Source organism: Pelodiscus sinensis, chromosome 30 (assembly GCF_049634645.1).
Source record: "Pelodiscus sinensis isolate JC-2024 chromosome 30, ASM4963464v1, whole genome shotgun sequence".
Lineage (NCBI taxonomy): Eukaryota > Metazoa > Chordata > Testudines > Trionychidae > Pelodiscus > Pelodiscus sinensis.
Genome location: NC_134740.1, coordinates 314,351 through 339,331, shown reverse-complemented (window position 1 = coordinate 339,331; position 24,981 = coordinate 314,351). Strand labels below are relative to the sequence as shown.

Here is a 24,981-nt window from a genome sequence, read left to right as displayed (position 1 = left end):
GTTCTCCTCCTTTTCTGTTTTCTTTTCTGTTTAAGTATGTGTGTATTTAATGGTGGCTTTTTGTTTGATTTCCCCCGTTTTCTGTGTTTGACTTGGTTTTAGGTTTTTCTCGTTTCTCATTGGTTTGGTTCTCGGGTTCTTCCCCTTTCCCTGGCTGCGAAGCTGTTACATTCTCTCCAGGCTCTGAGGAACATAGACTAGTGCTCGCCTTGCCGGATACTGTCAATTCGCCGATCAGCCTCCTCCTCCGCTCCCCCCCGCCCTTGCTCCTTTACCTGTGTGTTTATTTCTCTTGTATCCTCTCGCCAGCATCCCGGAGCGATGAGCTGCTGGACCAAGGCCCCCAGGACGTCGTAGTACGGGAGGGAGAAGAAGTGACCTTACCCTGCAGCATGAAGGGAGGGGACATGAGCAGCTACCTAATGTACTGGTACAGAAAGGGGCAGTTGGGACCCCTCACGTGGATTTACCAAGAAGGGGGTGACTATGGGGAGGGCTTCCAGGGCCGCTTCCTAGGGACAGATGAGAGCTCCAACAACAAGTTCCCGCTCACGATCCGGCATCCGGAGCTGCGGGACCGGGCTGTCTATCTCTGCGCTGCCAGGGGCGCACGGTGCCCCAGCTGTGCTGCGAGGCAGAGCAAAAACTGACAGGGGGGGGGGGGGAAGTCGAAGGAAGACGGCGTCGCTTGCAAACTGCAGAACGTAACCAGCTCTGGGCCACAGGGACAGAGGTTGGGAGGGGCCGGTGTCTGTCTTTCTATCTGTCTCTCTGTTTGTGGGTGCAGCGGTCCGGGAAGCCATCAGGACCGAAGTGGAAGGGGAGCATCTCCGAGACGATGGCGCAGAATTTAGTGCTACTTGTACCAGGTAGCCTGGGCTGGGAACTTTCCAAGGGATATACATAATTAAAAGCAGTTGTGACAGGTCCTCTCCTTTATAGTCTACTCTGAAAGAGAGGGGGTGTGTGACGGCGCGTTGGGGTCCCCCGGCTCCAACACCCCGAAATGGCACGAACAGACTCCACCAGCCAGTAGAATGGAGGTAGTTTATTGCTTCTCCCGGATATAGCACAGCACAGATGTAATCTGGTTACAGGAACTGGGGCTAAGAGGCCTCCGTGCCCCCCTTGAGATGGGGGAGTCCCAGCCCCCTCCCCAGCTCCTTCTCCCCTGCTTTCCAGACAGGAACTAACCACCTCTCCTCCAGCCCTGCCCCCCCCCCCTCCCCAGCCAGGGCAGCCTTCACCTTCCTTTGTTCCTCTCCATGGGGGGAGGGGGTGGCTGATCAGATAGGTTGAGACACCCTTTGCATAATGACTCATCCTGTTTTGCTGGGCCGTGGTATCAACTGCAGCCAGTGGGGGTTACCCCAGAGCCAGCAGCATAGAAACCAGCCAGGTACCCCCACTACGTCACAGGGTGTGAAAAGGATTTTAAGCTTAACGGTGTAACGCACGCACATGGCCAGAGGAGGTGCTCTTCACTTACTACACAGAGTAATTTTCCCCCTTTTGCTATTCCAGCTTCTATTCAAGTGCCGGGAGACACCATGTCTGTCTGTCTCTGTCTCTCCCCCACACCCCACTCCGAGCTCTAGAACCATCTGTCAAGTTGCCTTAGGTAAAATCTTGTATTTAATCAGCTTTCGTTGGCGGAAAGCACAAGGTTTCAATCTGCAGAGAATTTCCCCTGGTGCTGCCTCCTTTCTCCACTCTTGGGGGAGCTCTTCCTGGGGCACTTTAAGGCCCCGTTTAGAAGAAGAGGGTGACAACAATCTGCCACCGAGATTTTTAAAATAAGACGCAAAGAATGAATCATGAAAGGGGAGAACTACAGAAAACATCCGAACGAACAGAGGGAGAAAGGAACCTGCGCAAACACGCACGATAACAACGCACAACACAAGCATCCAGGATGCAAGCGGAACACGCGCAACATAAACAGGAAACAGTATAAAATATTATACAAGCGCCCAGCCTTGGGCGGGGAACAGGGAGACGCTTTATATCCCCTTTCACGCTCCTCCGGAGCTTTGGAGCTGCGCCTACCCAGACAGCGAACGTGTGCGCGCGCTCTCGTGAATGAGGGTGACAGCTTCCTGTGTCAATCCCTCCCTGCCCAGCCCGCCCCAGGGAACCGCCCACCCCCTCCAGCGCCCTGTGTCGGGCGGGCACCAGAAACCCCCCGGAGACCTTTCCCCTCCGGCACTAGCCACAATGCGGCTCCGGCTCCTTCTCACGCTCACGGCGGCGCTGGCAGGTTCGGTTCCCCCCCGAGTCTGTGGCAGCGACGAGCGAATGTCGCGTTCGGTTCGGTTCGTGCCCCCGTTTCTAACCCGTCTGTGTCCCCAGGGGCCCAGACCCAGGTGCGGCTGGTGGAGTCCGGAGGAGACGTGACAAAGGCCGGAGCCTCTCTGCGCCTCTCCTGCAAAACCTTCGGGTTCACCTTCAGCAGCTTCTACATGTATTGGTACCGCCAGGCCCCCGGGCAGGGGCTGGAATGGGTGGCTGGGATTCGACCCGATGCATCCTATCAGTGGTATTCTAAGGCCGTGGAGGGGCGATTCACCATCTCCAGGGACAACCCCAACAGCCTGCTCTATCTGCAACTCTCCGGCCTGACGCCCGAGGACACCGCCCGCTACCACTGCGCGAGAGGCGCACAGCGAGAGGAAACCTAGCGGTGCTGCTACCAAAACTGGAGCGGAAGAGGCGCCGCTTCCCCCTGCGCCACGAGGGGGCGCCAGAGCAGCAGAAAGTGACGCCTCGGGTCCCAACAGTGAGAAAGAGCAAAAGTTTTTTACCCCTCCCCCTTCTCCCGCCCCGTGCTCGCTGCAACTCAAAATTGGGACCCAAAATCTGGGCCTGGCGCCACTGGCAAAACCCAGTCGCTCAGGTGCGCAAGGACTGATGCGCGCATCGCTTGTACAGGGAAACGTGTAAAAGAGGGTGACAGCTTCCTGTGTCAATCCCTCTCTGCCCAGCCCCCCTCTTGAAACTCCTCCTTCGCCCTCCCCTCCCCCATCGTCTCGGGCGGGCACCAGCCACTCGCCCGGAGACCTTTCCTCTCCGGCACCAGCGACGATGCGGCTCCGGCTCCTTCTCACGGTCACGGCGGCGGCGCTGGCAGGTTCGGTTCCCCCCGAGTCTGTGGCAGCGCGGAGCGAATGTCGCGTTCGGTTCGGTTCGTGCCCCCGTTTCTAACCCGTCTGTGTCCGCAGGGGCCCGGGCCCAGGTGCAGCTGGTGGAGTCCGGAGGGGACGTGACGAAGGCCGGAGACTCTCTGCGCCTCTCCTGCAAAGCCTCCGGCTTCACCTTCAGCAACTACTACATGTATTGGTACCGCCAGACCCCCGGGCAGTCGCTGGAATGGGTGGCCGCTATCAGCAGCGGCAGTGGGAGCAGCATTAAGTACGCGAACGCCGTCAGGGGCCGATTCACCATCTCCAGGGACAACCGCAACAGCCTCCTGTACCTGCAACTGTCCGGCCTGAAGCCCGAGGACACCGCCCGCTACCACTGCGCCGCCCACAGCGATTGGAAAGCTAAGGGCTCTGGTACAAAAACCGGAGAGCAGGAGGCGCCCCTTCCCTCTGCTCCACCAGGGGGCAGCAGAGCTTCACAAAGCGCCGCCTCGGGTCACAGCAGAGGAAAACCGCGAAAGTTTTCACCCACCTTTCTACCGCCATCTCTGCGCTGCTCAAATCGATAGGGGTGCACTGCGCTGCTGGGCGAAGGGGAGAGGGAGGAAGGCAGGACAGACCCTTCTCGGGGCATAACTGGGGGAAGAATTCGGAGTCTCTTGGAAGGCGGGGTATGGGCAAACGGGAGGCGGAATCATTTTCTGGTTTGAGTCTTTCATCTCGCTCCCTGTCCACATCTGGGAGCCTCCGTATCCGGGCAATCTCCCTCCTCCCCCCCCCCCCCCGACACACACACACGTCCCATGCTCCCGGCAGCTTCCCCACCCACCTCTGGTAGCAGGACACGATGTCTCCGCGGGCGGGTCTGTGCCGGGGCTCAGGGAGCGATTGACCCGGGTTAAAGGCAGGAGAATGTTAGGTCCGCGCGCGGCTGGGGGGCTGTGGACTCCCCTGGAAACGGCCGCAGCTCCCAAGAGATTTCCATGGATTGCAAGCGTGTCCGTCCTTCTCCCTATAACAGGCCACCGGGCGTTGTTCCTAATGGAGTTAGGCACCCAAAGCCCCCTGGGATCGGTAGGAATTGGGCTCCCAAGCCCCCGGGTTCCCTCTATGCATCCCAGCCCCCAGGAAGAGCGACTCCTTCTCAATGTTCAGACACCCACAGAAAACCTTTCTGAAGGAACGTTACTCTTGGGGGGGAGGGGGGAGTGTCCGTGGCCGGGATTCTCAAAGGCACCAGGGGAGTTAGCTGCGGAAATCGTGTTAAAATCGGAGGGAAGCCACTGAAACCCGCATTTGCCTTGTTCTGTTGCCTAGCTCCTGAACCAATTGCCTCTAAACCCAAGTAGAACCTCAGAGCGGCCAAGCTAGGTCAGACCAAAGGCCCATCCAGACCAGTGTCCTGTCTGCACACAGTGGCCAATGAGAGATGCCCCAGAGGGAGTGAACAGAACAGGGAATCATCACGTGATTCCCTCCCCTATCGCCCATTCCCTACCACTGAGAAACAGAGGCCAGGGCACCAATCCTACCCCTCCTGGACCTACCTCCCCATGAACTGATTTAGCTCTTTTTTTGAACCTTGTTAAATTTCTGGTCTTCACAACATCCTCTGGCAAGGAGTTCCGCAGATTGACAGTGTACTCCTTAAAGAAAATATTCCTTTTGTGGATTTTAAACCTGCTCTCTGTTAGCATTTGTGCTAAATGCACAGAATATCGAGTCCCCCGCTTTTCTTTGAGGCCATGGTAGGCGACGGGAGTTTTCCCCATTCCTGACAAGTGTTTTCATGACACGGAGGCCCACTGGCGGGCAGTGCACGAACACCCGGACCGAGACCCCTGCGGAGCTCCTGCCCCAGTCACTTCGGTGCCCAAAGACAGGTGTGTGCGCCGTTTATGGAGAGGAATATGTAAATTAGGGTGACAGCTTCCTGTGTGAATCCCTCCCTACCCAACCCGCCCCTCAGAACCGCCTCTCCATCTCACAGCGCCCGGTGTCGGGGGAGCACATGCCACTCGCCCGGAAACCTTTGCTCTCCGGCACTGGTCACAATGCGGCTGCGGCTCCTCCTCACGGTCACCGCGGCAGCGCTGGCAGGTTCGGTTTCCCTCCAAGTCTGTGGCAGCGCCGAGAGAATGTCGCGTTCGGTTCGGTTTGTGCTGCCGATTCTAACCCGTTTGTGTCCCCAGGGGCCCGGGCCCAGGTGCAGCTGGTGGAGTCTGGAGGTGGCGTGAGGAAGGCCGGAGACTCTCTGCGCCTCTCCTGCAAAGCCTCCGGGTTCGACTTCAGCAGCTACCGGTTCTATTGGTACCGCCAGGCCCCCGGGCAGGGGCTGGAGTGGGTCGCCTACATCACGAGTGGGAGCAGCACGCAATACGCGAACGCCGTCGGAGGCAGATTCACCATCTCCAGGGACAACCCCAATAGACTCCTGTCTCTGCAAATGTCCGGCCTGACGCCCGAGGACACCGGCCGCTACCACTGCGCCACCCACAGCGAGAAAAAACCTAGCGGCGCTGGTACAAAAACCGCAGCGGTAGCCGCGCCGCTTCCCCTGCACCACTAGGGGGCGGCAGAGCCGCACAAAGCGCCGCTTAGAGTGAGAACAAGGCAAAGTTTTTAGCCCTTACCCCGCCCCCGTGCGCGCTGCAATCGAGACTACAGGCTTGTCTCCGTGTGGCATTGGGCAGGGCACCTCTCCGGAGGGGGCGGAGCTGTGTGGCCTCGGGGCGCCCCCTGTGTGGCTGCAGGCTTCCGGGGGCGGCTCTGCTCCCTCCCCCCGCGGGCTGCGGCCAGCAAAGGCTGGCGGGTCCCAGCCCAGCGCAGCGCGTTTGCAGCTGCGCCTACCCAGACAGCGAACGTGTGCGCGCATGCGGGAGTTTGTGCGCGCTCCCGTGTGCACGTGGCCGAAAGCTTTGCATTACACGGGGAAGGGTGCAAACCTCCGGGCGGCTCGTGTCCTTGCTGAGATGAACCGGGGCTGCTGCCTTCTGCTGCTTCTCAGCAACCTCTGCAGAAGTAAATAAACCCCCCAGCCCAGAGTCCCGCGCGGGCCCTTTGGCCTCGTCTAGGTTTGCTCCTCTGCCTTTGGTTCCCGGGGCTCGGGCTGCGAGTTGAGGGTGTCTTTGTGTCTTGTGTGTTCTGTGTTCATGCAGCTTTTGTGACGTCTGGGCTGCTGCTGTTTTCTGCGCAGGGCCTTTCCAGTGTGTTCCTCCCGGAACAGTGTGTTTTGTCTCTCTCTGTGTTTTATCGGTTTGTCTTTGTGTTCTTCTTTTCTCTTTTCTGGGTCTGTAATACCGGCTTCTCTGTGTGAGGCCTTTGTTCTGAGTATGTTTGTGTTATCTCTGTTGAGGTTTTTTGTGTGTTTTTCTGATTTCTCTATGTAGGTTGGGTTTCTTTCAGGATTTTGTGTTTTTCCTGTTGAGTTACATTCTTTTCTGCTCTCTGTTAACTTCCTCTGTTTTTCCACCTATTATTGGCTATGAAGCTGCTAAAATGCTCTCCAGACTCTGAGATAAACAGACTAGTTTGCCAATCCGCCTCCTCCTCAGCTCCCCCCTTGCTCCTTTCCTTGTGTTTTTATTTCTTTTTCTCCCTTCTTTTATCCTCTCCCCAGCAGCCAGGAGCGATGTGGTGCTGGACCAAGGCGAGCAGAATTTAATAGTCCGGGAGAGAGAAGAAGTGACCTTCCCCTGCAGCATGAAGGGAGGGCGCATGGGCAGCTACCTAATGTACTGGTACAGGAAGGGGCAGTCGGGCCCCCTCACCTGGATTTATAAAGAAGGGGACCGGTATGGGGAAGGATTCCAGGGCCGCTTCGTAGGGGAAGTTAAGAGCTCGGAGAACAAGTTCACTCTGAGGATCCGGGCTGCGGAGCTGCGGGACCGGGCGGTCTATCTCTGCGCTGCAGAGTCGCACGGTGCCCCAGCTGTGCTGCGAGTCAGAGCAAAAACTGACAGGGCTCGGGCGGGGGATGGAGGGAGGGGCGCGGAAGGAAGGAGGCGTCGCTTGCAAACTGCAGAGTATTGAGAGGCGCGAAACGGGGCTGGACTGACCTTTGGCCTTAACCCTGCCTGGCCGCTCCGATGTTCTTACAGGCTGTGACATTACTACAGGGACATTCCCATGGGTGCCACGGCCAGGAGGAGCCCTTGAGATCCTCTACTCTGACCTTCTGCACCTCGCACGCCACAGACAGTTGGCCCCCCAACAGGTGTTTGAACTCAGTGGAAATGGGCCTCTAAAATCCGTACGTAATCCCAGCCACGAGGCACCGACACTCTGAAATTTTCAGAGATCCCCAGTAAAAAATTCTCTATTTTCGGGGCGGTTCGCCAAAGGGAGGAGAGAGGGGGTCTCAAGGACACTAGGGTTGTTAGGCGCGGTAATCAGTCTGAAATGGGCGGCCAGGCAGGAAGATAAATAGCTTTGAGGCTTTTTATTAAAGTGAGAAGGGATCCCCATACGCCCAACAGCATCCCCAACATCCCCGTTCTCTCTCCCAGCGCTCTGACCACCCCCACTGGCCTCGTTCTCCGGCGGGCTCTGCTCCAGCCCCCCTGCCCAAGTGCAACGTTTGTGTCCATTGCGGGGCACGTCGAACCTAGAATTTCCCCCGGGGCTCTGGGCCCTCAGCAAGCCACTGGGGATTTCCCGCTTCCGGACCAGTGTTAGGCGGCCCATTGGTAGACGCTGCACAAACACCCGGACCGAGCCTCCGCGCAGCCTTCGATCCAGTCGCTCAGCTGCCCAAGGAGAGAAGCGCGCGCCGCTTATACAGGGGAATATGTAAATGAGGGTGACAGCTTCCTGTGCCAATCCCTCCCTGCCCAGCCCTCCTCTTAGAACCTCTCCCTTCTCCTTGTCCCCCACCCCAGCGCCCTGTGTCGGGCGGGCACCAGCCATTCGCCCGGCGACCTTTCCTGGCCGGCACCAGCCACAATGCGGCTCCGGCTTCTTCTCACGGTCACGGCGGCGGCGCTGGCAGGTTCGGTTCCCCCCGAGTCTGTGGCAGCGCCGAGCGAATGTCCCGTTCGGTTCAGGTTGCGCCTCCAATTCTAACCCGTCTGTGTCCGCAGGGGCCCGGGCCCAGGTGCGGTTGGTGGAGTCCGGAGGGGGCGTGACGAAGGCCGGAGACTCTCTGCGCCTCTCCTGCAAAGCGTCTGGCTTCACCTTCAGCGGCTACGACATGCATTGGTCCCGCCAGGCCCCCGGGCAGGGGCTGGAATGGGTGGCCAGTATCAGCAGAGGCAGTGGGAGCAGCACTGGGTACGCCAGTGCCGTCAGAGACCGATTCACCGTCTCCAGGGACAACCCGAAGAACCTCCTGTCCTTGCAAATGTCCGGCCTGACGCCCGAAGACACCGCCCGATACCACTGCGCGAGAGGCGCACGGAGAGGGGAAACCTAGCGGCGCCGGTACAAAAACCGGAGCGGAAGAGACGCCGCTCCCCCCTCTGCCACTAGCGGGCGGCAGAGCCTCAGAGAGCGTCACCTCTGGCCGCAACAGTGAGAAAGAGGAAAATATTTTAACCCCGCCCCTTTCACCACTCAGTGCGCGCTGCAACTGAAAATCGCTTTGCCTGGAGCCATTGGCAGACCCCGGAGCTGGGCGGGGAGCTGCGCCGCGTTTCTCTAACTTCCCGGCCCGGTTTTGGGCAGGGCACCTCTCCAGAGGTTTCCTGGTGTCGGGGTGCCCAGTGTGTGGCTGCAGGGCTCCGGCAGCGGATCCGCTCGGTGCCGCTGCGGGCTGCGGCTAGCAAAGGCTGGGGAGCCCCACCCGGGCATGTTTGCGCCTACCCTGGCAGCGAACTGGCGCGTGTGCCTGCGTCTGTGCGGGAGCGCGCGGCTTTGCGCGCTCCTGTGTGCGCGTGGCAGAAAGCTTTTCATTACACAGCGGAAGACAGAAAAGCTCCGGGCTCTGGGTGTTCCCGCCGGGCGGTTCGTGCCCTCGCCAAGATGATCCGGGGCTGCTGCCTTCTGCTGCTTCTCAGCAACCTCTGCAGAAGTAAATAAACCCCCCAGCCCAGAGCCCCGCGCCTGCCCTCGCTGCCCGCGGCTGGGTTGTTCTGGGGTTTGCTCCTCTGCCTGTGAATTGACGGTGTCCCAGTGTTTTATTTTTTCTCTGTTCATGCAGCTTCTGTTTTCTGGACAAGACTTTTCAAGTTTGTCTCCTTTTTATATTGTTTTCCCTGTTTTTCCTGATTCTTTTTTTCCCGTTCGGATATTTAATCATTTGTGTGTGAGTTTTCTGCGTGCTCATTGTGGATTGAGGGGCTTCTCTGGTTGTGTTTTCTTTTCTCCTTACGTGTGTTCTGTTAATGTTGACTTTTTTATTTGAGTTTTTCCACCTACTTTTCTGTATTTAGGTTTTCCGTTTTTGGTACTTCGCTTTGGTTTGGCTCTCGGGCTCTTCCCCTTTAACGGGCTGTGAAGCTGTTATATTCTCTCCAGGCTCTGATCATGGTCAGAACACAGACTAGTTCTGGTTCTGCCGTATACTGACCGTTCACCGATCAGCCTCCTCCTCCCCTTCTCCCGCCATTGCTCCTTTAGCTGTGTTCTCAGTTCTGTTTTTACCTTGTTGTATCTTCTCTCCAGCGGCCCGGAGCGCTGTGGAGCTGGACCAAGGCTCACAGGACTTAATAGTCCGGGAAGGAGAAGAAGTGACCTTCCCCTGCAGCATAAAGGGAGGGAGCATGGGCAGCTACTACATGTTCTGGTACAGGAAGGGGCAGTCGGGCCCCCTCACCTGGATTTACCGAGAAGGGGACCTGTATGGGGAAGGATTCCAGGGTCGCTTCGTAGGGGAAGTTAAGAGCTCAGAGAACAAGTTCACTCTCAGGATCCGGGCTGCGGAGCTGCGGGACCGGGCCGTCTATCTCTGCGCTGCCAGAGTCACACGGTGCCCCAGCTGTGCTGCAAGGCAGAGCAAAAACTGACAAGGCGCCGGCGGGATATGCAGGGGGGGCGGAAGGAAGAAGGCGTCGCTTCCAAACTGCAGAGTATGAACAGCTGTGGGGCACAGGCACGGGGAGGGAGGGGCCCCTGTCTGTCTGTCTGTCTGTGTGGGTACAGCGGTCCGGGTAGCCATCCGGACAGAACTGGAAGGGGAGCATCTCCCGGACCATAGCACAGAATTTGGTGCTGCTTCTATCGCGCTGCCGGGGATGAGACCTTCCCAAGGGATAGAATCAACTAAAACCAGTTTTGTGGCGGCCACACGCGTACTACAGACAGACAGACGGGTTGCGCGTGGCGTGTGGAGGGAGGGAACTTAAGCTTCTTCCCCTGACGTATATAAATGGTCCCAAGCCAGAGCGAGTTAACCCGAGCTCCGAAGCACACTTACCCCCGGCAGGCACCCTAACTATCAAAACCCCCGAACACTCCTAGTGAAAATATCTCCAGCAGCAGACTCTGTTAGGGGCCTTGCCCAAGGGGGAGTGACTCCGGCTGGGATCCTCAAGGGCTCTAGGGGAGTTGGGCGCTGAAATCTGGTTGAAACTGGCCGCCAGGCTGGACCCTCAGCACCTCTGAGGGTTTATTTAAAAAAGGGAAGCCGACCGCATCTTCCGCGGCCCCGTCACCTCTCCCACCGCTCTGACCATGCGCAGTCGCACCCACATTGGTCTTCTCCACCAACCAAACCGCGCTCTCCGGCGGGGTCGGCTCCAGCGTCCCCCCAGCCCACGTGGAACGTTTGGGTCCATTGCGGGGCAGTTCCAGTCTAGGATTTTGCCCGGGACTCTGGGGCCGCCGCAGGCGACGGGGCATTTCCCGCTTCCGGACACGGGGGCCTATTGGTGGCCGCGGCACAAACACCCGGACCGAGGCCCCGCGGAGTCCCCGGTCCAGTCGCTCCGGTGCCCAAGGACAGGTGTGTGCGCCGCTTCTAAAGGGGGAATATGTAAATGAGGGTGACAGCTCCCTCTGTCAATCCCTCCCTGCCCAGCCTCCTCCCCCGGAACCTCTCCCTTCGCCCTCGCCGTGCCTCCCCTCCCCCCAGCGCCCTGTGGAGAGCGGGCACCAGGCACTCGCCCGGAGACCTTTCCACTCCGCCACCACACACAATGCGGCTCCGGCTCCTTCTCACGGTCACTGCGGCGGCGCTGGCAGGTTCGGTTCTCCCCGAGTCTCTGGCAGCGCCGAGCGAATGTCGCGTTCGGTTCGGTTCGTGCCCCCGTTTCTAACCTGTCTGTGTCCCCAGGGGCCCGGGCCCAGATGCAGCTGGTGGAGTCCGGAGGGAACGTGACGAAGGCCGGAGACTCTCTGCGTCTCTCCTGCAAAGCCTCCGGCTTCAGCTTCAGCACCTACTGGATGTATTGGTACCGCCAGGCCCCCGGGCAGCGGCCGGAGTGGGTGGCCAGTATCAGCGGTAGTGGGAGCAGCACTGAGTACGCCAGTGCCGTCAGAAGCCGATTCACCATCTCCAGGGACAATCCCAACACCCTCCTGTTCCTGCAAACGTCCGGCCTGAAGCCCGAGGACACCGCCCGCTACCACTGCGCCACCCACAGCGAGAGGAAACCTAGCGGCGCCAGTACAAAAACCTGAGCTGAGGAGGCGCCGCTTCCCCTCTGCGCCACTAGGGGGCAGCAGAACCGCACAAAGCGCCGCCTCTGGGGACAACAGTGTGAACTAACATAAGTTTCCACACACCACACACACACACACACACACACACCCTCCCGCCCTTCTCCCGCTATGCCTGCTGCACATACCCAGCTGGGGCGCAGGTCAGTGCGGGGGGAAGAAGGGGAAGGCGGGACAGACCCTTCTCGGGGCATAACCGGCGGAAGGAGTCTGACTCTCTTGGAAAGAGGGAGATGGGCAAATGGGAGGCGGGATCAGTTTCCCGTTCGAGTCTCTCATCTCGCTCCCTGTCCAGGGTGCGGGCACAGACACATACAGGAGTCCCAGTGTCAGGGCTGTCCCCCTCCCCTCCCGGACCCACACACACATCCAGTTTCCCCGACAGCTTCCCCACCAGGCTACGGCAGCAGGGGACGCTGTCTGAGAGGCCGGGTCTGTGCTGTAGGTCGGGGAGCGATTCCCCCGGTTCAAAGGCAGGAGAAGGTTGGGTCCGCGTGCGGCGGGGAGGGGGGTCTGTGGACTCCCCTGGAAACGGCCTTCGCTACCAAGAGATTTCCATGGATTGCCAGGGTTGGGGCGGGGGGCCCTTGTGTCCGGCTCCTCTGGCCTCCTGCTTATCACAGGCCACCGAGCGTTGGGCCCATTGGCCTTAGGCACCCAAACCCCGAGGAATGAGTAGGAATAGTGCTCCCAAATCCCTGGGTTGCGTCTATTCATCCCAGCCCGAGCTAATCTTTCTAAAGGTGCAGACATCCTCAGAAAGCATTTCTCCAGGAGCGTAACTCTGGGGGCTGCCCAAGGGGAAGTGACCGTGGCGGGATTCTCAAGGGGACTAAGGGAGTCAGCTGCGGAAATCGTGTTGAAATTGGGGGCAAGATCTTGAAACCCGCATTTGCCTTGTTCTGTAGCCTAGAAAAGTGAGCTCCTTTGGGTCCTGAACCAACATCCTCTAAACCCATGTAGACCATGAGAAAGGGGAGGCTAGATTAGGCCAAAGGTCCATGTATCCCAGTGTCTTGTGTGCCAACTGTGGCCAGAAGCCCCAGAGGACGTGATCAGAAAAGGGTATCATCAGGTGATCCGCCTCCTGTCGCCCATTCCCAGACTCTGAGAAACAGAGGCTAGGGATACCACTTCTGCCTGTCCTGTCTAGCGGTCATTGATGGAAGTCTGGTTCATGAACTTATCTGGCTCTTTTTCCAACCCTGATAAATTTCTGGTCTTCAAAACATCCTCCCGCAAGGAGTTCCACAGGTTGGCCGCACGCTGTGTGAACAAAAGTCTCCTTTCCTGAGTTTCAAACCTGCTCCCTGTTAACATTGATGTTGATTCCAGTGAAGTTCGACTCCCGCGCTAGGACTTTGCTTTGAGGCCATGGTAGGAGACACGAGATATCTCGCGCTACAAAAACACAGGGACCGAGTCCCGGAGGAGCCCGCGTCCCAGACCCTCCATTGCCCAAGGACAGATGCGTGCGCCGCTTATAAAGGGTGAACATGTAAATGAGGGTGCCAGCTTCCGGAGTCAATCCCTCCCTTCCCAGCCAGCCCCTGGAACGCCCCCTCCAGCACCCTGTGCTGGGTGGACACCAGCCACTCCCCGGAGACCTTTCTCCTCCTGCACCAGCCAAAATGCGGCTGCGGCTCCTGCTCACTGTCACGGCGGCGGCGCTGGCAGGTTCGGTTCCCCCCGAGTCTGGGGCAGCGCGGAGCGAATTTCGCGTTCGGTTCGGTTCGTGCCCCCGTTTCTAACCCGTCTGTGTCCGCAGGGGCCCGGGCCCAGGTGCGGCTGGTGGAGTCCGGAGGTGGCGTGAGGAAGGCCGGAGACTCTCTACGCCTCTCCTGCAAAGGCTCCGGGTTTGACTTCAGGAGCTACGAAATGCACTGGTACCGCCAGGCCCCCGGGAAAGGGCTGGAGTGGGTCGCTTACATCAGCAGCCTTAGTGGGAGCAGAACTGACTACGCGAATGCAGTGAGAGGCCGATTCACCATCTCCAGGGACAACCCCAGCAGCCTCCTGTCCCTGCAAATGTCCGGCCTGACCCCCCAGGACACCGCCCGCTACCACTGCGCGAGAGGCGCACAGCGAGAGGAAACCTAGCGCTGCTGGTACAAAAACAGGATGCGAAGAGGCGCCGCTTCCCCCTGCGCCACTAGGGGGCGGCAGAACCGCACAAGGCGGCGCCTCGTTCCAATGGTACAGAGTTTAGTGCTGCTTTTATCAGGTGATTTAGGCTGGGACCTTTCCAGGGGAAATATAAATAATTAAAAGCTGTTTTATAGATAGTTTTAGAGGTGGTGGTTCGTCCCGCGCCAGTCTCTGAGAGCGCCTGCCAGCTGTCCAAGGTACCCACTCTCCCTTGGCGGTTAAAAGGGAAAAGTACATGTGGCTGCGCTACAGCTCCACAGAGCCCCCTGAAGCGAACTGTCTGCCTCTGTCTCCCTCCCTTTCTCTCTGCCCCCTTTATCTGTCTCTGTCTCCCTCTCTTTCTCTCTGCCCCCTCTATCTGTCTCTGTCTCCCTCCCTTTCTCTCTGCCCCCTCTATCTGTCACTGTCTCCCTCCCTTTCTCTCTGCCCCCCTCTATCTGTCTCTTTCTTCCTCTCTTTCTCTCTGCCCCCCTCTATCTGTCTCTGTCTCCCTCCCTTTCTCTCTGCCCCCCTCTATCTGTCACTGTCTCCCTCTCTTTCTCTCTGCCCCCCTCTATCTGTCTCTTTCTTCCCCTCTTTCTCTCTGCCCCCCTCTATCTGTCTCTTTCTTCCTCTCTTTCTCTCTGCCCCCTCTATCTGTCTCTTTCTTCCTCTCTTTCTCTCTACCCCCTCTATCTGCCTCTGTCTCCCTCTCTTTCTCTCTGCCCCCTCTATCTGTCTCTTTCTTCCTCTCTTTCTCTCTGCCCCCTCTATCTATCTCTGACTCCCTCCCTTTCTCTCTGCCCCCTCTATCTGTCTCTGTCTCCCTCCCTTTCTCTCTGCCCCCCTCTGTCTCTTTCTTCCTCTCTTTCTCTCTGCCCCCCTCTGTCTCTTTCTTCCTCTCTTTCTCTCTGCCCCCCCTCTATCTGTCTCTGTTTCCCTCCCTTTTTGTTTGCCACCTTCTGTCTGTCTCTGTCTCCCTCTCTTTCTCTCTGCCCCGCCCCGCTCTCTGGTTGTTTGTCTCTCCCTCTCTCTCTTGCTGTCTCTCCTCCTTTCTCTCTGACTCCTTCCTTTCCTCTTCTCCTTCTCTCCCTCTTACTGGGTGGGCCAGGTAATATCCTGTATTGAACGGTGGCGCACAGCACAAGCTTTCGAGCTTCAGAGACCTCCTTGTCCTCTCCCATGCTGGGGATGAACCTCCTGCCGGAGCTCCGAGTCTCTCTGTCTGTCTCTCTCTGCACTGCAAGGCTCCTGTCTCCGCCTGTTTGGATGGATCGCTCTCTTCTGGAGAACAGGCCGCCTCGCTTAACCGGCTGTAGTAACGCAAGGGGGCGACACACCTGCGCCGAGGAGATGCAGTTACACAAACAACACCCCTCCCCTTCCCTCTGTTCCCGGACGGCTCCCCGCTGGCAGACTCGCCCCTTCTGTGTGCTGGCAGCCCGCCCGCGAGGGGGAGGGCGCCCGGGACTATAAACAGCCCCGAGAGGGCAGCGAGCGCCCCACTGGGTGCGTGAAGGCGGCGCAGACAAGATGCGGGTGGCCCTTTGCCTCCTTCTGGCCAGTAAGTGGTGTAAACGCTGCGCTCCGAATCCGAACGTTCCCACCACTCGGGTCTCACTCCGCTTCCCTCCTTCCTCGCTAGGTGCCGCGGCCGGGAATTCGGTGACACAGCTCCGAGCCGATGTGTCAGCTCAGGTCGGGCAGCCGGTGAGGCTGAACTGTCGGTACAGCACCACGTACACGTACTACGCCCTGGGCTGGTACCAGCAGCGGCCGGGGCAGGGCCCGGTGCTCCTGCTCTACAGAAACCAGCGGGGAATTGAATACAAGCCCGGCGCCGAGGCCTCGCGCTTCTCCTCCGAGCTCCGCGCCGACACCAGCTCGTTCACACTGGCCCTGGACAGCGCGCAGCGGGCGGACGCGGCGCTGTATTTCTGCGCGCTCTGGGATGCACAGCGGTACAGCGCGCGCCGGGTTCCGTACAAAAACCGCCCGGGGGCGGGGCGGGAACAAAGAGCCGGAAACGATTCATTTCCTCCCTGTGCAGCGAGACCCCCCACCGGCTGGGTGCTGTCAGTTTTGGCGCTAACCTCTGAGAGGCGACGGGGGATTTCCCGCTTCCGGACCAGCGTTTTCCTGGCACCGGGGCCCATTGGGGGGCGCTGCACGAACCCCCGGACCGAGCCCCCAGACTAATGACAGATGCGCGCGCCGCTTATACGGTGGGGGGGATATGTAAATGAGGGTGACAGCTTCCTGTGTCCATCTCTCCCTGCCCATCCCGCACTTGGGAAACGTCCCCTCCTACCTCCCCTCGCCCCTCAGCGCCCTGTGTCGGCCGGGTACCAGCCACTCGCCTGGAGACCTTTCCCCTCCCGCACCAGCCACAATGCGGCTCCGGCTCCTTCTCACGGTCACGGCGGCGGCGCTGGCAGGTTCGGTTCCCCCCGAGTCTGTAGCAGCGCCGAGCGAATCTCGCGTTTAATTCAGTTCCTGTCCCTGTCCCTAACCCGTCTGTGTCACCAGAGGTCCGGACCCAGCTGCGGCTGGAGGGCTCCGGAGGGGGCGTGAGGAATGCGGAAGACTCTCTGCACCTCTCCTGCAAAGCGTCCGGCTTCACCTTCAGAGTTTACTACGTGTATTGGTACCGCCAGGCCCCCGGGCCAGGACTGGAGTGGGTCGCTGTAATCAGCGGTAGTGGCTACCATGCTGGATGCAAAGACGGATTCAACATCTCCAGGGATAATGAGAACAACCTGCTGTCCCTGCAACTGTGAGGCCTGAGGGCACCGCCCGCTGCCACTGCGCCAGAGGCGCACATCCAGATCAAACGTAGCGCCACTGGTATAAAACTCGGAGCGAAGAAGGCACCGCTTCCCCGTGCGCCACTAGGGGGCGGCAGAGTCGAACAAAGCGCCTCTTGTGGCCGCCAAACGCTGGCGAGTCCCATCTGGGCGCGTCTAGAGCTGCGCCTACCCAGAGAGCGAACGCGTGTGCGCGCTTGTGCGCTCTTGCGCGGGCGCGCGCGTCTCCCTCCCGGGTGCGCGTGGCCGAAAACTTTGCATCACGCAGGGGAAGGCTGAAAAGCTCCGAGCGGTTCGTGTCCTCGCCGAGATGATCCGGGGCTGCTGCCTTCTGCTGCTTCTCGGCAACCTCTGCAAAAGTAAATAAACCCCCCTTGTCTCGAACCCCTCGCTGGCCGCGTCTGTCCTGGTGTTTGCTCCTTTGCCTTTGGTTCCCGGGACTCGAGCTGCGAATTGGCGGTGTCCGAGAGACTTGTGTGTTGTGTGTTCATGCAGCGTTTGTGGCATCTGGGATCTTTGTGTTCTCTGGGCTGGACTTTTCCAGTTTGTTCCGTTGCCCCCTTTTTATTTTACTTTCTCCATCCTTGGTTTCGTGTCCAGATATTTACTCATTTGTGTGTGAGAGTTTTCTCCGTGCTTATTTTGGATTGAGGGGTCCTGTGTTTGTGATTTCTATTCTCTTCACTTGTGTGTTTCTGTTGAACGTTGACTTTTTTCTTTGCTCCCCCCCTCCCCCGTTTTCTGTGTTTAGTTTGGTTTTTAGGTTTGTCACTTCGCTTTAGTTTGCTTCTCGGGTCCTGCCGGACACTGTCATTTCGCGGATCAGCCTCCTCCTCCCTCCCCCCTTCCTCTTTCCCTGTGTTTTTAATTTTGTTTTGCCTTCTTCTATCTTCTCTCCAGCGGCCCGGAGCGCTGTGGAGCTGGACCAAGGAGCGCAGGACTTAATATTCCGGGAGGGAGAAGAAGTGACCTTCCCCCTGCAGCATGAAGGGAGGGAGCATGGGCAGCTACTACATGTTCTGGTACAGGAAGGGGCAGTCGGGCCCCCTCACCTGGATTTGCCGAGAAGGGGACCGGTATGGGGAAGGATTCCAGAGCCGCTTCGTAGGGGAAGTTAAGAGCTCGGAGAACAAGTTCACTCTGAGGATCCGGGCTGCGGAGCTGCGGGACTGGGCCGTCTATTTCTGCGCTGCCAGGGTCACACGGTGCCCCAGCTGTGCTGCGAGGCAGAGCAAAAACTGACAGGGCGCGGGCGGGGGGTAGAGGGAGGGGCGCGGAAGGAAGAAGTCGTCACTTACACGCTGCAGAGTATGGAGAGCTGTGGGGCACAGGCACAATGGGGGGAGGGGGTCGTGTGTGTCTGTGTGTACACAGTGGTCCGGGAAGCCATCCGGCACAGGTCATTGGCCTCTGCCGGCAGCCAGGACACGGGGCTGGACTGACCTTTGGCCTGACCCAGCCAGGCCCATCCACTCTTCTTACAGGCTGTGACGTTATTACAGAGACATTCCCATCGATTCCACGGCCAGGAGGGGCCCTTGTGATCCGCTCCTCTGACCTTCGGCACCTCGCAGGCCACAGAGAGATGGGCCCATGGGACTTAGGCCCCCAACAGCTGTGTGAACACAGTAGGAATTGGGCTCCTAAACCCTTAGTTGCCTTTGTTAACCCGAGCTCTAAAGCACAGTTACGCGTTCTGAAAACCCCGCAGCAAACACCCCCAGTGTCCGGACACCCAGACACTCCCAGTAAAAATGTCTCCAGAAGCAGAATATATTAGAGGTGTTGCCCCAGGGGTAGTGACTCCGGCTGGGATCCTTTAGGGAACCAGGGGAGTCGGGCGCTGGGATCAGGTTGAATTTAGCGGCCAGGCAGGACCCTCAACACCTTTGAGGCTTCTTATTACAGTGGGAAGCCAGTTGCAAAGTGCTGAGCATTCCCCTTGGCCTTGCTCTCCAGCCACACCGCGTTCTCCGGCGCGGTCTGCTGCAGCGTCCCCCCCAGAGCGTTGGGGTTCTCCATTGCGGGGCAGTTCGAGCCTAGGACTTTCCCCGGGGCTCTGGGGCCGCAGCAGGGGACGAGAGATTTCCTGTTTCCAGATCCGTGTCTTCCTAACACCGGGGCTCATGGGTCGGGGCTGCACAAAGACACGGGCGGAGCGCCAGGCCCAGTCGCTCCGGTGCCCAAGGACAGATGTGCGCGCCGCTTATACAGGGGAATGTAAATGAGGGTGTATGCAAATGAGGGCGACTGCTTCCTGTGTAGGATCCTCGCTGCCCACCCAGCCCCTGAGGACATCCCCCTCCCCCGCACCCCAGCGCCCTGTGTCGGGCAGGCACCAGCCACTCGCCTGGAGATCTTTCCCATCCGGCACCAGCCACAATGCGGCTCCGGCTCCTGCTCACGGTCACGGCGGCGGCGCTGGCAGGTTCGGTTCCCCCCGAGTCTGTGGCACCGCGGAGCGAATCTCGCGTTCGGTTCGGTTCGTGCCCCCGTTTCTAACCCGTCTGTGTCCCCAGGGGCCCGGGCCCAGGTGCAGCTGGTGGAGTCCGGAGGGGACGTGACGAAGGCCGGAGACTCTCTGCGCCTCTCCTGCAACGCCTCCGGGTTTGACTTCAGCAGCTACTACATGGATTGGTACCGCCAGGCCCGCGGGCAGCGGCCGGAGTGGGTGGCTAAGATTGCGGACGATGCATCCGACCAGTGGTATTCTAAAGCCGTGGAAGGGCGATTCACCATCTCCAGGGACAACCCCAACAGCCAGCTGTACCTGCAAATGTCCGCCCTGACCCCCGAGGACACTGCCAGCTACCACTGCGCCGTCCACAGTGATAGGAAACCTAGTGGCGCTGGTACAAAAACCAGAAGGGACGAGGGTTCGCGTCCTGTCCCCCGCGCGCCTGTAGGGGGCAGCAGAGCCGGTCACAACAGTGTGAATGAGCAAAAGTTTTAAGCCCCCTTCTCCCAGTCTGTCGTCTCTGCGGGAAACCAGCCTGGGCGCAGGGCACTGTGGGGGACAGGGGAGGAGGGCTGGGGACAGAATCTTTTCCGGGCATCAGGGAGGGAAGGGGTGTCATGGCTCCTTCCCCACTCTGGCATGATAAAAGCAGAAGTGGGGGCCAGCAAGTGTACCCCAAAACCTTATCTACCAGGCTTTGGTATAAAACTTCCCCCAAAATCTTAAAAACCTAGATCTTAGGAATAAAACTTCCGCTGCCACCACCCAAATATTAATAAGAGATTAGGGGAAAGACCATTTGGGAAATCTCACCCCTATTATAAAAATCAGGACACACAAGTAACCAATGCCAGGTTAATAAAAAGAAAGGAGAAAACGTTTATTATTGCAACAATATTCCTGTTGCAAACATAAGGATCAGATGAAAAGGTAACAAAATATACTCATGGATGAGTTACACCATGTGCTAGAACTTAGCTAAAAATAAAAGCCAAATCTCTCTTAATCAGTGCCAGATCTCAGATCCCATACCCAACCTTTAAAACAATAAAGCCTAACGAAACTACCTAAACTTTACCTTACCTACAGAAAGTGAAGAATTGTTTCTTGGAGAGAGAGAGAGACATGCTTGTCCCTGCCTGTAGCTGCAGAGGACTTACCCAGAGAGACAAAAGGAGAAAGGAAAAAAACCTAAATTCCTTTGTCCCAGTTTGAAAGTCCCACCTACATTCCTACTGGTCACTCCATCTGTCTAGGTGTAGTTAACTCCTTAATCCCCAGGATGCTGGCTAACCCTCATAATCATGACAAAGGGGTTTGTGCCTCTTAGAAGGAGGGGGATGGGTACTCGGCAGGCAGAATCAGTTTCCCGTTTGTCTCTCTCATCTCACTGCCTGTCCCGGGGGTGGGCACAGACACAGGCAGTGTCCCTCCCCCCCACCCACCCACACACATCCCGCCACCCCCAGTAGCTACCCCACCCACTTCCGGCAGCAGGGGCCTGTCTGGGCGAGCGGGTCTGCGCTGGGTTAGGGTTAGGGTTAGATGACCTGGAGGAGGAAGGTGCCCACAGCTCCCAGGAGTCGGACAAGATGCATGGAAAAGAAGCCAAACAGGTAAATGAAAGATTGAAGTTGGGGCATCATGGGGTTAGGAAACCGGGATTTTGTAAATTAAAAAAAAAAAAGACCAGAGCGTCTTACATTATTTCTTTCTAGCAATCTCTCAACAGCTTGACGATGACTTTCTAGCTGACCCTCAGACCCAGGACAGCATTGCATCGGACAAGGCAGATGAACCGGGCCCACCTTGTTTTTGCTCAACACCGATACAAAGCATTGAAGAGAACACCAAGGATGACGGCCGTGAAGAATTCAGGAGGTGGCTTGGCATTGACCTAGTTGAGCCAGTGCCACATCATAAGCGTAAAAAGTCATGTGCTCTATTGTATGCATTGGTGTTTATACCGTCCTTAGTCACTGTCTTAGGGAAAAGCTTTTTGAGGACTGGGAGGGTTGTGTCATAGATGCGCCAGCCCAGCGACACCATGACTGTGTGACTTGGACTCCAGAGGATATAAACTGCAAGCTCCGGGTCCTATGTGCTGAACTGTGTTTGGAAAGCTTATTAAATACTGTTATTGCCGTAGGTTATGCTATGCAATGTCTGTGCTTAACTCAAGAACACTTAGCACAAGGGGTGACTTTGGTAAATGCAGTGCAATTCAGTCAAGATCCTCACAGTGTTTTAAAGACCATGACCAAGCCAAAAGGCGCCTGCTTAGAGCGTTATATTGAACGTTTGGTGCGTACAAAAAGTTACAGAACCCTGCTTAAGAAAAAGACTATTTGTAAGATGTCTAAAAGGATGAAGTTAGAGAATGGTGAGGGGACACACATGAGATATTTACAGCTACCAAGTTTTATATCTTTTGAAAAGGGACTTTTGTGACTATCTTCTCTCAGAAGGTTTGTGTGATCCTTACATGAGTAAAAGTTGTGGTGGAACACATGGTCCGTATGTCTTTTAAATAAAATCATTTAAAAAAATAAAGTTTGTGACAATCCATTTTGTATAAAGGGGCCCATTTACTGAAAACCCCCTGAAAGATGTATGGTAGAAACCCGGGGGAAGGAAAAACCCCTCAAATGTTTTGTTTTTTAAATAAAAGGAAAAAATTACCACCACCACCACCACCCAGTTAGGATTTATTAGACATGAACTCAATGGTTTAACCACACCTCACTGAATAGCCAGGGGGCTCTAGTCAATGGTTATGTTTAGGTGAGACCGCTTACCCTTGTTGAGGTTAATGTTTAGTAATTAAATTTGATGGGTTGGATGGGTGGGCTCTGATGAATATCTAATTAAATAACACCTCAGGAGTTTGCAGATGCTATTGGACAGTTTAAATATAACCCCTGGGGCTGGTAGAGTGCTATTGGACAGTTTAAAGGACACAGGCATTGGTAGAAATGCTATTGGACAGTTTAAATATGACCCAGGAGCTGGTTGAATGCTATGGGCTACTTTTTCTAGCCCTTAAAAGTTAAACAAAAAATTAAGGGTCTAACCCAAAACTGAAATGTTTCAAACTTTTACCCATACTTTAGAACAAGCATTTGCTCTAAAGACAATCAAACATTTAAAAGCATTTTATTTAAACCCTAAGCCTTAAGCATGAAAGAAGCATGTTTAAAAAAACAAACCCCTAGGCATGTATTGATATCTGCAAAGGGTCTCCACATGGAAATGGGTACAGCTACATTAAGGATTGGTGCTTTTACTGTTAATACTGTAAGGAAGCCCTACAAAAAATGTATTTTAACTAAAAGAAAAAAAATGTAGCCAAAAGCAACTCAGTTGTGGAGACAGCTTAACTCTTCCACCCCCAGATCACAAAAGGCAATGCTAGGGAGGGGTGCCTATGTCTTTAAGGATCTATTATTTCAGAGTTGCAGTGATCAAATTCACCTGCTAGCTACTACATTGAGGTTGATTGAAACAAAGGGTTAGGAGGGTATAAAAAACCTAGGTATGGTAGCAACTGACCTTTTCAACAGAAACTTTCTTGAATGGCTGCTGGACTGCAATAGGAGAAGGTATGTTCCCTGTTTGTAACTTTGAAAATATATATTCTATAATGCCACTCTTTGGCCATGCTCTCTCAGTAAAATAATGGTGGCTATCTTTATTGCAGTGTGATCTGTTTAACATGGAACCAGTAATTTTAAGCTGCAGTTCACCACCAGGCCAAGGTAAAAACCATTTTAACTGTAGTTGTGCTTAATACTGTTTAAAAAAAAAACCTGGGTAATACTAACTAACATTTGTGCTTATTCTTTAACCTTAAGGCCCAAGCACACATGGGGGTGGGGAGGAGGGGGAACAGAACAAGCATGTGCCTGCAACACTTTATCCCATAGTAACTTTTTTGCAATTGGCTTTTAAATGTATGTGGGGCTTGTGTGTGTGTGTGTGTGTGTGTGTGTGTGTGATTTGTGTGAGAGAGAAATGAGGTTTGTGCAAGACCTAGGTGTGTTTTTAAAATGGGGTTTGCAGCATTTGGGGGTAATCCTAACTCACATTTTTTTTGCTTGTTTTTTATTCCATAGTCGCAAATATACAAAGGGGGAAACAGAATAGCCCTGTGCCAGCATGCCTTTACCCTGTGGTACAAGGTAACTATCCATAATCATTTTTAAAGCATGTGGGTTATTTTTTTTAACTCATTGTAATGTTTAAATTGTGAGTTGGTTTTTTTTCAAAACTTAATTGTGGGGGAGCTTATTGGTGTTTGTAAACTATATGTTGGCAAAACTGCTGGTATAGAGTGTTTGGTGGGCTGCTCTTTCTGTGCAAAATGTGGTGTGTTAAATGCATGTGGGTTTTGAAAAGTCTATGGCTGCAAACTTGGTTTGGTGTGTTTTATAAATCTGCTGTTTAGTGTATGTGTGTGGAGGGAGGGGGGAGGGGCTGTGCAAGGCACAGGTGAAGGGTTTTTTTAAGTACTTGGCTTGTTTAAACTAACAAGGGGTTTTAAAAGCAGTTTTGGCTTTTATTCTGCAAAATGAGATGTATTTTAAAAAACGTGGTGGGTTTTTGTTGCTTGTTTTTTTAAGTGGCAGAAATAAACCCAAAACTGGTGTTTGTTGTACAGCCTGAAATGGATTATTTTGTTTTTAAAGCTATAACTTTTTAAATAGAAAAACCCCCTAATGATTTTCAAGTTTACAAGAGGGTTTCATGTGTTTTATAATAATGTTGTTTGCTCCACAGTACAGTAAAAATCTGAGAGGTCCTTAGACCAGAGGGAAAACAAGCTCAAAAGAAAAAGGAAAGAGACAGCTGAAAAGGAAAATTCACCAGCATCAGTGACTGATGGATCGATGAAGCCCAGTAAATATATTTTGCTTATTGGTTTGGTTGTTCTATGAGGTTTTAAGTAAATACATAGGTGTGGGTGAGAGAGATGGTAAAGTATACGTGTGTGGGTTTTTTTGTAAATGTTTTTCCCCCACCTCATAGGCATGGACATCTTTTCTGACAATGCTGTAGTCAGAGCTACAAGGACACCTCCTCCAGAACGGCCAAAGAACCAGGAATCTGCTTTGAGACCCTTAACAACGCAAACCAGCACAAGAGTGCAGATGAAGCATCCGGGCGGTCCAAACCTCACATACATCAAACCCGAGGACAAAACAAAAGACTCTGGTAAGAAACAACCATGCAACCACAACTCCAGTTCCTCAGCGGCCACTGCCACACCAAGCCCTGAGAGAACTGTGAGCAAAAACGCCCACATTCACAAACCCGGAGCATGCGCTCTAGGGGTTCTGAACGTGCACAAAACCACACACATTCACAAACCCGGAGCATGCGCTCTAGGGGTTGTGAATAAAAAACCAAGGACTGAAAACTCCTGCAATGCCGAGGTGTTGCAGCCACACAAACACAGCTCCACTTCCTCAGCGGCCACTGCCACACCAAGCCCTGAGAAAACTGTGAGCAAAAATGCCCACATTCACAAACCCGGAGCAAGCGCTCTAGGGGTTCTGAACGTGCGCAAAACCACACACATTCACAAATCCGGAGCACGCGCTCTAGGGGTTGTGAATAAAAAACCAAGGACTGAAAACTCCTGCAATGCCGAGGTATTGCAGCCACACAAACACAACTCCAGTTCCTCAGCGGCCACTGCCACACCCAGCCCTGAGAACTGTGAGCAAAAACGCCCACATTCACAAACCCGGAGCACGCGCTCTAGGGGTTCTGAACGTGCGCAAAACCACACACATTCACAAACCCGGAGCACGCGCTCTAGGGGTTCTGAACGTGCGCAAAACCA

At 55.7% G+C, this 24,981-nt stretch overlaps 4 gene segments (V, D, J or C); all 4 read left to right on the top strand.

Moving 5' to 3' along the window:
• The first annotated feature begins 838 nt into the window (after nt 1-838).
• LOC142821075 (Ig heavy chain V region C3-like) lies at nt 839-2,681 on the top strand. The segment is given in 2 exon segments: nt 839-869; nt 2,353-2,681. Coding segments are annotated over 2 exon segments (360 nt in total).
• Nucleotides 2,682-3,057: 376 nt separating this feature from the next.
• On the top strand, nt 3,058-3,778 carry LOC142821155 (Ig heavy chain V region 3-like). The segment is given in 2 exon segments: nt 3,058-3,130; nt 3,222-3,778. Coding segments are annotated over 2 exon segments (537 nt in total).
• Nucleotides 3,779-5,162: 1,384 nt separating this feature from the next.
• Nucleotides 5,163-6,016, top strand: LOC142821158 (Ig heavy chain V region 3-like). The segment is given in 2 exon segments: nt 5,163-5,243; nt 5,336-6,016. Coding segments are annotated over 2 exon segments (423 nt in total).
• Nucleotides 6,017-16,073: 10,057 nt separating this feature from the next.
• On the top strand, nt 16,074-21,622 carry LOC142821156 (Ig heavy chain V region C3-like). The segment is given in 3 exon segments: nt 16,074-17,034; nt 17,576-19,103; nt 19,195-21,622. Coding segments are annotated over 2 exon segments (480 nt in total).
• The last annotated feature ends 3,359 nt before the right edge of the window (nt 21,623-24,981 follow it).